This window comes from Panicum virgatum, chromosome 8K, assembly GCF_016808335.1.
Source record: "Panicum virgatum strain AP13 chromosome 8K, P.virgatum_v5, whole genome shotgun sequence".
Classification (NCBI taxonomy): domain Eukaryota; kingdom Viridiplantae; phylum Streptophyta; class Magnoliopsida; order Poales; family Poaceae; genus Panicum; species Panicum virgatum.
In genome coordinates this window covers 11,645,040-11,657,364 of record NC_053143.1, presented here as the reverse complement: position 1 = coordinate 11,657,364, position 12,325 = coordinate 11,645,040, and the positions used below count along the sequence as shown (strand labels likewise).

Sequence of the window (12,325 nt, the reverse complement as noted above, 5' to 3'; positions counted from 1 at the left end):
GTATGACGCGGCCCAATTTTCCAATCCGAGAGGAAAACGAGTCGAAGTCGTGTCCGAGAGGGACAAGCTTTCGATGTCTTCTGCGAGTTGAGGAAGAAGGATCTCGGTGGAAGTGGTTTCGCCGAGTTGCTCCTGTCGAAGCGTCTTCATGCCTGTGGTGTCGATCAGGTGGCTGGAGAAGCCTCCTGATCCATTGGCAGTGCAGACCCATGAGCCGAAGATGAAGGTGGTTCCAGCACTGATCGTCGGGGAGTCGAATTCGAAGGATGCCATCGAATTCCTCTGTTGATCATTGGCAAGTTCCCCTACCTGGCGCGCTAGCTGTCGGTGTTTTACCGGCAAGCTCTCCGAGGTATAACCCGAGGAGATTGATTGTAGGCAGGGACTCGCCGAGATCAAAACACGATGGTGCAAGGAACACAAAGATTTAGACAGGTTCAAGCCGCCGGAGCGTAATACCCTATGTCCTGTGTGGTGGTTTGTATTGCCTTAGGTGTTGTTCAATGCTTGGAGGGGGTCCCTATCCGCCCTTATATTTCCTGGGGGCAGGGTTATATGGGAAGTCCTAGCCGAGTACGAGTAGAGTCCTACTCCAACGAGGTTGAGTAGTTTTCATGTACATCAGCTAGTCCTACTGCGGTACGAGTAGTTACAAAGAGGTAAGGGTTAATCCATGTCATCCCCCTTACTCTAGAATATTCCATGCCTGTGAGCAGTCCCGCTGCCCCGTGTTCCTGCCATTTATTTGAGCTTATTATATACATCTTCATGTAAGAGGCTTATGGGTTTATAATAAACCTCAAGTAACCAAATAGGACCTTATACTACCTGGCACCTTAGGAATATGCACTTCACTTTCTCAAATTCATTTACAAAGAAGCTTATGTGGGTTGCGAACACTTGCTCGTTTATACAACATTCTTTTTTTTTACCAAATTCAATTGGTAGCAACTCTTTTCTTTATTATTAAGATAGGAAATAGAGGATTGCAATTGCCCTTGGCCGTGATGAAACCCCGACAGAAAAAACGACGAGTGCCAAAATTACAATAATGAGCCAAATCTAGGCTTAGAATGAACCAAGAAGCAGCCAAAGGAACTCTCCGCTGTTCGCTGTAGTAGGCGCCTGCTAAAATTTCACGGGCCACCCAAACTCTAGGCCTAGAGGCTAGAACCTACCAAGCAGCAGCCAAATTATATTTGCAGGGCAGGTCAAACTTCGGCTTGGTTTGTTGGGGTTCCCAACAAAATTAACACGCCTAGATGACAAACAACGGTAGAGGTAGCTAGTTCCTGCCATTTGCCTTCGAGCTACATTGAGTTGATATGTAATATGGTCTAATCTCTTGACCTTACGTATTTTCTAGCTCCTTAACTGTAACGAACGTGGCCCCATTTAGCCTATTGTTTTGTGATTTTGATGATAAAATGACAACGCAATCAATGGGACTAACAAGTTTGTTAAGTGTTGTGAAGGTTCGGAGTGACAATGGCATGGAGTTTAGGAACACTCAAATCCAAGAATTTTGTAATGACATTGGCATCAAGCATGGGTTCTCATTAACTTACACACCCCAATAAAATGGAGTGGTGGAGAGAAAGATCAAGAGATTTCTCCCTCTTGGGAAGAGACTTGCTTTGATCCAAATTTCTCCCCCTTTGTAATCAAATCACCTAAAAAGGCCTTACAAAATAATATATCTCAAAGAAAAAAGTTAGTAGCCTAGAGAGTTGGTTCCATGAATCATGATTCAATTGTATGATATCAATGAAGATACTAATTGAAAATTTACTAGGGTGGATCACAAAATCATGAAACTAGCATGATATGGGCTAACCTTTCCACAAAGTGTGTGCACGAAATGATGATGTGAAAATCAAGTGCACAACTAGATATTTGAACATGAAAGCTTAGACCATATCATGCACGGAGGTAGCTCTAAAAATTCTTTTTACAAAGATATCAATTGGTATTAGTCTTTATAAGCTTAAAATACTAGAGATGGCCTCGGGGAGTACTGAACCACCCGAGCTCGATGGTATAGCTATTGGAAAGTTCGCATGATGAGTTATCTTGAGGCTCTTCATACCATCTGTTGGGAGGTCACCGATAAAGCTATTGTTAGTGATTGGAGTGATGATCAAACCAAATATAATGCTAGAGTCAAGAATGCTTTGCTTGATGCCCTTAGTAAGGAGATTTTTGCTCATGTTCACAGCAAAAAGACTGCTCATAAAATTTTGGAAGAGCTGGAGACCATCCATGTTGGGTCTAAGAAGCTTCGTGAAGAAAAATATCAAGTGCATAAGGAAAAACTCAATGAGTTCAAAATACTTCCAAATGAATTAATTGAATAAATATATGCTCCATTGAATGTACTTGTTGAGAGTATTAATGCGCTTGAAATTTCTCCTTTGTCTAACAGTGGCATCATCCGGAAAATTCTACATTCACTACACAAGCCCAAGTACAACATCGTCACCTCATTGCTCTATGAGAAAGATCTTGCCACACTTCAAGTGGGCGATGTTGTTGGAAAAATCCGGTCTCATGAGATGTTTCTCTTGGGACAAGTTGATTCTCCACATGCTGAGAAAGATCTTGCACTCAAAGGTAAGAGTGGTCACAAATCAAAGAAAAAGAACAAGTGCAAGAGTCCTCCATCAAGCTCAAGCAAAATGGAGCTAGAGAAGATTATACGCGGTGTGAATCTCGCCGTTCCGGAGATGAAGAATGAGCATTCTTAGTGAAGACTTGATTCTTGGTGGGGCAAGGGAGCAAAACCCTTGTGTGGATGCTCCAACATGGACTAGAGGGGAGCGTCAACTCCTCGATACCACGAGAAAAAAATCCGGTTGTTTCGTGTCCCTTGCATTTATATTCTAGCATTTAAATTTGCTTGAACTTGATCTTTTTCTTGCTAGCTTGTTTGTTGCCTAGATCCTTTAAAACCTACGTTAGTCGCATACAGTTGTCATTAATCACCGAAACTTACCATATACATCTATCGTTCTAGATGCGCTTCATTAACATGTACCACTTTTAAGAAAAATGGCATACGAAGAATTTTGAAGTTAGAGAACACGTACGGCCACAGGGATATATGCCTTGCATGTGGTTTCGTTCACGCACAGCACCACAATGTACACAAAGGGAATGGAATTTACTTTATGTTTCCTTTGTCGCATGCATAAATGCCTTTCTTCAACAAGTCCTAAATCTGTATGTGCTTTGCTTGTCCGAGTGACTCATATAGTACTGAGCCAAACTACACTAGATAAGATACAATCATCGCATAAACTAACTGAGCCAGACAAAAGCCGTTGTCAAACAGCCTACGGCAGCGCTTAATAGATTACAATCGGATACCGAGAAAATAAAGGCCACTGCCTGGGGTCACTAATTAAATTTCAAGGTACTGAAACCGTTAAAAATTGTAGAACGAAGGCACCAGGAACTGCAGTCTGCAAGTAGTATAGCCTTTGACGAAATGATTGGCAGGGTCGTCCGATCGACTTGAGGAGTCTACTTAAGCTTCCCCGGCCTCCGAAACCAGACCGAGGAGTGCTGGATCGGCTGGCGTCTCCGCCTCTCCCTGCAGCAACCTTCTCGCGGCATCTATACGCGGGGTACGCACTTTTTCTTCCGAGTCCACCCATTTTTAGGGCTTCTGACTTCAATCATGCAGCTGGCCTCCTGAATTCAGTTACTAACACGTACTATGGCTATGGGTTTTGCTACAGTACTCCAAAAATCGTTGTGGATCATCCATTTATTTGGATAACTATTATTATGCTAAAAAGATAATTGGAACCGTATTATGGCAGATGCACATGTATCATGATATAATAATAATGTAGTGGTAGGACTTGATCTCACCTCCACATGTGCGTAACAGATCAATAATTGCATCATACCAACTGTCCATTTTTTAATCTATTTTAAAATATGTTTTTTATTTTACTTCTTTGGTATGGTAGTTGTTATTGTTCTTCTCTATGAATTTGTCCAAACTTAGGATTTGACTTAGTACAAACTCAAGAACATATACTTAAGCGAAAGAAGTATGTTTCTGATTCTTACTGCATATTACTACGTTCTCACAGCTATCTAGCGCTCCTCCAGACGTGGAGTTCTCCGTGCATCGATATCTCATAAAAATAAAGTAGCACCTGTTCATCATATCGGAGGAGAGGGCCGGGCCGGGGATGGACAGGCGGCTCCTCAACGCAGCCGTATCTGGTGATGCCACAGAAATTGTGCGCCTGGCTTTGCACGATCCGGCCCTGCTGCTTGGAACAACTCCGCAGGGGAACACCTGCATCCACATCGCCTCCATCCATGGCCATGAGGGGTTCTGCAAGGACGTCCTGGCGCTAAGCCAGTCTCTTCCTCTCCTGACTGCCGTCAATGCAGACGGCGAGACGCCGTTGCTCACCGCCGTGACGAGGGGCCGCCCGGCTTTAGCTTCTCTTCTCCTCAGGTGCTGCAAGGATCAGCAGGCGATCTTGATCAAGGACAAGCACGGATGCAACGCGTTGCACTACGCCATCCGCAGAGGATACAGGGCGCTTGCGTTCGAGCTGATAGAAGCCGCGCCTGACCTATCCAAAGCTGTGAATGAAAACGACGAGTCGCCCATGTTCATTGCAGCGATGAGAAATTTCACTCATTTGTTCGACAAGTTGTTGAGTATTCCTGATTCGGCTGATTCGGGAGCCTGCGGCTTCAATGTTCTCCATGCTGCCGTCGGAAATGGCAATTCAGGTGAGACCTGTGCATTCATCACCTAACTGCAATAACTAGAATATAGCTCGCTAGTTTTAGACGTTCTCAAACAGATTGAGGCCTTATTTGTTTGAGCTTCTATGAACTTTTGAAATAGATTTTGGATTGTCCGAAAACCATTTTATTATTACTAATTGGAGGACTCTTTTGAAGGCTCATGTGAACCCACTTAGGATCCTCGGTGTACACTCTAAATAAATAGAAAAATTCTAAAAATTCTCACAAAAATCAGAAACATACAGCCATCAATCCGGCAATTCTTAATCATAATAGTCATTGGATCTGTTATATTTTCTAATAAATTACCAAGTTCTGCCATTTTAAAAATAACCCCCTAATCTTAGTGTAAATTACCCACCCCTGCTATTATAAAAAAATTTAAAGTAACCACCTAATCTTCGTGTAAATTACCCACCTATGCCATTGTAAATATAATGCAAAGAAGCCCATAAATTTATATATAAATTATCAAATTATATCATTATTAAAAGTTAAATTAACCCCTACTCCCTCCATCCCAAAAGAAACAAATCATTCTAGGATTCAAAATATGTCCAAAAAACAAGTCATCTTACTCTATTTAGAAAGTGCATATGCATGTAAGAATCAATTTGTGCCAAATATAGGTAACAAATAGGGGTAAACAGAGTTATTTTACCATCTTATTAATTTGTCCTAAAACTCTTAGGATAACTTTTTTTTGGATGGAGAGAGTAAATCAGATCTAAATTATGTAATTATACAAAATATTAAAATGCACTAAATAAAATTCTAAATTGCTATTTCTATCATTATTAATATATTATTTATGTTATTATTTATATAAAAATACTACCCACAACATGTGTTACCATGGATTCATATTTGATGGAAGTGACAATAATACCAATTCACAAAACAGATTGTTCAATTAAATATATCAAACTCAAATGAAGATGTGGTGTCAAATGAAATCTATTGCAATTGAATAATGATCAATATATATTTAATAGATGAAAGAGGGCTTGAGATAGATAATTATAATTATTAGCTATAAGTCTTATTTTTATATTAATCATAATTAGCCTGTGCGGAGCATGGTTTGATAGACTAATATAGTCCTAAAAGCCAGAACCCGCAAAACTCATGGCAGGATGCTTATGGTTTTTAGGTTATTTGACTTTTGGAGATCTCAAAAGCCAATTGAAAAGTTCCCACAAGCTGAAACACCAATTAAAGTTGCATATAAATTGCCTTCCCTTCATTTATCCTGTTCAGCCACAAGAATGATTAAAGGTTAAGATTTATTTCCATGCAACAAATTAAAAATGTATGCCCGCCAATTCTTTACCATGCACCAGTTCCCTGCCAACTGTATTTATATGCAACTCATAAAATAGCTCTGAATAATTTTTAACACTAAAACTAGCAACATTCTCTGCAGCTTCCATCATTATTTCGTGTGCGTAACCATGTTTGGGTTCGTTTTCTTTCAGTTATCGCTAAAAAGGTTATGGAGACACGACCTTGGCTAGCCAGACAAGAAAATGAAAGTAAGGATACTCCAATGCACATGGCGGCAAATCAGGACAGCGTTGATGTGCTGTCAGCGTTGTTGGAACATGACCGGTCCTTAGGGTATTTAATTTCCACGAATGGTGCCCCACTTCTCTGTACGGCAGCATCTCATGGCCATGTTGATGCTGCTCGAGTGCTTCTTAAACATTGTCCTGATGCTCCCTACCGCAATGCAGAGGGCTCCACGTGTCTTCACGTAGCTGTATCATCTGTTAAGACAGAGTTTGTGAAATTTGTCCTGGGGTCTCATCAACTTCAGCATCTTATTAACATGGCAGACAGCAGGGGAGAAACTGCTCTGCACCTCGCAAACGCGGATGATTCTGATGATGAGGAGGAGGAAGTCACTTCCAAAGAAAAAAAGAAGATTGACATGGCTTTACGGCAACACCAAGACATAGACATCACCGTGCTTAACAACGCTGGTAACCCAGTAAGCTGGGTACGTACTTTTTTCTCTGTATAAATCCGCAAGCAATTATTGTATCTTGGTAGCACTAAATAGAAACAACTTTTAAGACTTCCTTGTTAATTCTCCCAGAAATACGCTAGAAAACATAGATCCATGGAATTCCGCCAGAATATCACAACTGTTTGACCATCATAATAAGTTAGAGCTAATCATTATTAATAACAACAAATGTTAGATATATTAAATTTTTTATAAATTTACCCATGTCCACCCTTTTGGAAATGAATCAAATAATTTTTCAAAACTCCCACCTTTTACATTACAAAAAATAATATTATTTAACTTCTAAACAAGACTAAAATAATATAAATTAACATACAATATCTCTAAAATAATTAAGATTAAATAGTAAATGTTACATGTTGTGATAGTTGGTGCCATGATGAATCAATTAAAATCATTCTTAAGTTATCAATATTGCTATTTTATTTATCAATAGTGAAAGTTTAAAAGGTTCGAGTTGGGAAATAATCTAAACGTAGATATATTCTGGACAGAAGGAGTATATAAATTATCAACCCTTGCCATTATGAAAGTAACAAAAAATATCACTAATATTTATCTAAAATACTCATCTATGACTTTGTGAAAATAATATATATAAAGTTTGAATTGGCATAGAAACTACCACACTCTGCCTAACCTAAATTAAACATCTAAATCTGTAACTAACTAATCACCTAATCATTGAAAATTTGTATCACTGTATGTACCAAAAATACACTAAAACTACCAAATTGTATCACAGAGTGCTCCCATAAACACACTAAAACTACCAAAATTTGTATCACTGTACATACCAAAAATACATATATAGAAGAAGCGATGAGCATCAATCACCATTAGAAAAAGGGGTTATAGTACCAGGTCTAAAGGTGCATTCACTACCGGAATCCGGCTCTTGGCCGTGTGCCCTGTAGTTTGCTGTGTGCTTTCTATCGGGCACATGGTAAATAATATCTTTGCCGGGTGCATACAGTAAAGCTTTGCCGTGTGCTTCCTTATAGCACATGGCAAAGCCGAAATTCAGAGCATATTTTGAAGTAGTAAATTAATTCAAATTAAAAAGTTGTCAACTACGAAGTTCTACATCTTCACAAAATGTATAACTTTTATTTTGGTCATCTCTTCATTCGACAAAGCGTTAGTAACGTTGTTCATAAAATCTATATCTCTCGTATATTTTCCTGAAACTAGAAAAGATATATATAAGATTTGTGAACAATATTACTACCACTATTTCGGATGAACAAGTGATCAAAATAAAAGTTGTAGAACTTTAGAAGTTATACAACTTTGTAGCTGAACTTTTTTTTAATTTGAATTAATTTTGGCCAACGAAAAGTATGTTTGAATACCTCAAATTTGAAATTTGAATTTTTCAAATGACCTCGGATGGAGAAACTACAAAAAATAAAGTGTAGATATCGAAAAGTTATGAAACATTGTAGTTGACAACTTTTTTATTTAAAATTATCTTGTCAACAAAAAACTAAGTTTGAATTTCTCAAATTTGAAATTCAAATTTCATAAACTACCTCGGATGGAGAAACTACCAAAATAAAAGTTATAGATCTCGAAAACTTATGAAACATTGTAGTTAACAAATTTTTAATTTAAATTCAATTAGAGCATCAAACAAGCAATTTACACTCGATTTAGTATAATATGTGGGAAAAAAATAGAGTATAGTCACAAGTGAGAGTGTGGTGTAGTGGTAGATGAGGTTATGCGCCAAGGGAGGTCGGTAGGGGCCTCCCCTATTAAAAAAAGTTTTTGCTATTTTTTTGGGGTTCTTGCCGTTTACGTATTATCGAGTTCTTTATTTTGCTATGTGCCCATAAAAAGGCCCACAGCAAAGAAGGCTTTGACGGCCGGTGTTTGCTGTGTGGTCTTTACCGTGTGCCGCCTCTCGCACACGGCAAATAAGCTGAATCTCGTAGTGGCATAGTAATTTACTAAGCAGCCAGGATTAAAAGTATGTTAATTCACTTTTACATTTTATCAATATAGTATTGTACTCAATATAATTATAATTTTTATATTTATATAGTTTTGCCTACGGGGTATATTTTCTACTTTTAGATGCCCAAACAATCTATAGTGTGCCAACCAAACCTAGTTCAAATTGTTCCCTGCCCCACCATATAACCCAACACGTTGATCTTTTGTTGCAACAAGAAACTCAGAAGCTGATAGCGTTTTTATGTGCAAAAAATAGGTGGCAGATAATATAGCTTCACCAGGAGCATCAGCAATGGACAGGCGTCTCCTGGAAGCAGCCGTAACTGGAGACACAATAGCAATGCAGCACCTGGTTGAACATGTCACAGGCGTGTTGTATGGATCAACTCCGCCGGGGAACAACTGCCTCCACATCTCCGCCATCCATGGCCAAGAGGGATTCTGCAAGGCTGTCCTAGCGCTGAACAAAGAATCTCTGCCACTACTACTCACCGCTGTCAATGCCAGTGGCGAGACGCCGCTGCTCACCGCCGTGACAAGCGGACATGTTTCTGTAGCTTCTGTTTTGCTCAGCTACTGCCGCGATCAGAAGCTGAGCAGGGCGATCTTGAAGCAAGACAAGCATGGATTCAATGCGCTGCACCACGCCATCCGTAGCAGCCACAAGAGCCTGGCGCTGGAGCTGATAGCAGCGGAGCCCGCCCTATCGCATGCTGTGAACAAATACCAGGAGTCAGCCATGTTCATGGCGGTGATGAGACAAAATTACGAGGATGTGGTCGATAAACTTTTGAAGATTCCTGATTCTGCCCATGAGGGATCCGATGGCTCAAATGCTCTGCATGCTGCTGTGAGAAACGGCAATTCAGGTGAGACCTAGGGAAAATCTGGCAAAACTGATGAAATTCAACACTATACAACATAACTCAGTAATGACTAACGTGTTCCTGGTTATGACATTACTATTATTACTAGCCTATCAACCTATGCTCCCGCACAGACTAATTAGAATTAATATAAAAATAAGAATTATAATTATTTATCTCGCGCTGTCTTTCATCTATTAAATATTCTATCTAACACATACTCTAAAATACACATTTATCATTATCTAGTAGTAATAATTTTTTATTTCAAATCACACCTCCATGTATGTTTGATATGTATTTAATTGAATAATTTATTTGTGAATTGGTATCCTTATCTCTTCCATCATATATGAATATATGGTGACACATATTGTAGGTACTAGTTTTTATAAATGATAACATAAATAATATATTAATATTTATAGAAATAGTAATTTTTTAAAATTTTATATTGGTTCACTTTAATATTTTGTTATAGTTATATAATTTAGATTCAGATTTATGGGTTACTTTAACTTTTAATATGCCATAATTGGATAATTTATATGCAAATTTAGGGGATTATTTGCATTACTTCTATAGTGCATAGGTGGGTAATTTACACGAACATTAGGAAATACTTTAGATTTTTTTAATGGCATAGGTTGGTAATTTAGATACATGTTTAGAGGGTTGCTTTAGTCTATTTTTATAATGGTAGAGGTGGGTAATTTCTTAGAAAAGATAACAAATTCAGTAACGATTATGTTTAGAGTTATCGGATTGATGGTCGGATGTTTCTAGTTTCTATGAAAATTTTTAGAATTTTTCTTTTTTTTTAAGTGTCCACCTAAGACCCACAGTGGTTTCACATGGAGACTTAAAAAGGAGACTGCAATTAGTAATAGTGAGATATTACTAATCACTGCTCGTGCCTTGATTTTCTTACAGTTCTTGCTCAAAAGATTGTGGAGACACGTCCATGGCTGGCCAGAGAAAAAGAAAAATCTATTCCCAACACTCCATTGCATGTGGCTGTCCTCTTTAACAAGATTGACGTGCTAAGAGTATTATTGGAACACGATCGGTCTTTGGGGTATGCCCTCGGCTCAAACCGTGGTGATACCCCTCTTCTTGTTTGTGCTGCACACCGAGGACATGTTGGCGTTGCTAGAGAGCTTCTTAAACATTGTCCAGATGCTCCCTATTGTGATACAAGTGGCTGGACTTGCCTGCATGAAGCTGTGTCAACCGTACAAAGGGAGTTCGTACAATTTGTCCTGGGCTCGCCACAACTACGCAGACTCATTAACATGCGAGATGGAGATGGAGAAACTCCACTACATCTCGCAGTCCAAAAGTGCGATCCGAAGATGGTCGCTGCTTTATTGCAACACCATGACATAGACGTCACAGTGACTGACAATGATGGAGACAATGCAACCTGGCAATTATCAGGTGCCACAAAGCATGCCAAGACTTTATACTGGGTACGTACGTATGTTTCCTCACTTTGTTGGGCCACTAAATCAGTATGTATGGCAGCCATCTGCAGTTCTACTGCGATATCGATTCATACGCACTAGTCCAATTATTAGCAGTGTGCAAACAATACTGACACATCAACTTGCTTATTCAAACAACCAGTAATATCCGTTCTGAAAGAAAGGGACAGAAGGGTTTTAAAACTAAACTACAATTTTTCTTTTAACGACCTTGGCAACAAACCTATTTTAATTACTACTGCAAGTTATATTTGCATGTTTCTTCCAATTTATGCAGAACGAAGTGTCCATGCTTTTGTTGAAAGCAGATCCTCGAGATGAAACTTGTATTTATAATCTCCACAAGGAAGCCAAGGAGAAAGTGACAAACTTAATGAGGAAGGATATCAAGTCACTGAATGAAACATATACAGGCAACACTTCCCTGGTGGCAATCCTCATCGCAACAATTACTTTTGCTGCTGCATTCACTTTACCTGGAGGATACAGCACTGATGCTGGAAACGAGGGGTTTCCCATCATGGCAAAGAAGGTCGCTTTCCAAGCATTCTTGATCTCCGACACCTTAGCAATGTGCTCTTCACTTGCGGTTGCTTTCATATGCATCATAGCCAAGTGGGAGGATCTTGAGTTCTTGATTTACTACAGATCATTTACAAAGAAGCTTATGTGGTTTGCGTACATGGCGACCACCACGGCATTCGCAACTGGTTTATACACAGTTCTGGCCCATCATCTCCAGTGGTTGGCTGTTGCGGTTTGCGTACTGACGGGTTTATTGCCCATTGTTACTAAGCTGCTAGGTGAATGGCCCATCTTGAAACTAAGATTTCGGCTGGGTCGGACATTCAAGTCTGAGCTCCTTGATATGGTCTAATTTCTTGGGCTCACATTATTGGTGCCAACTAGTTTCTTATTATTTGATGAAAGAAACAAGTTTAGCATGAGCTTCGGCTGATGATTTTATTTTGGTAATGCAAAACTCCGTGTAATGCATGTACTATGTACTTTGAACATTCTTATTATGTCAAGATTGAGCAGTTGAGAGTGATGATCTGTTTCTGACTTGGACTTCCTTTTTTCGGAAAAGGGAACTTTTATTAATTTCAATGTGATACATCAAGGTGATACATCATTTTGAAATTTTTCGGACCTCTGCCAAAAGGCACACAGCATACAAAAGTCTTACA

At 39.2% G+C, this 12,325-nt stretch overlaps 2 protein-coding genes across 2 annotated transcripts; both read left to right on the top strand.

Moving 5' to 3' along the window:
• The first annotated feature begins 4,111 nt into the window (after positions 1 to 4,111).
• On the top strand, positions 4,112 to 4,793 carry LOC120645444 (nuclear factor NF-kappa-B p100 subunit-like). The gene has a single exon (XM_039922228.1). It carries the CDS (start codon positions 4,209 to 4,211, stop codon positions 4,791 to 4,793), a length of 585 nt encoding a protein of 194 aa, XP_039778162.1. The 5' UTR covers positions 4,112 to 4,208.
• A 4,264-nt stretch (positions 4,794 to 9,057) lies between these two features.
• On the top strand, positions 9,058 to 12,084 carry LOC120646160 (ankyrin repeat-containing protein At5g02620-like). Its single transcript, XM_039922857.1, has 3 exons — positions 9,058 to 9,651; positions 10,582 to 11,120; positions 11,413 to 12,084. Exons 1-3 carry the CDS (start codon positions 9,075 to 9,077, stop codon positions 12,010 to 12,012), a joined length of 1,716 nt encoding a protein of 571 aa, XP_039778791.1. The 5' UTR covers positions 9,058 to 9,074; the 3' UTR covers positions 12,013 to 12,084.
• The last annotated feature ends 241 nt before the right edge of the window (positions 12,085 to 12,325 follow it).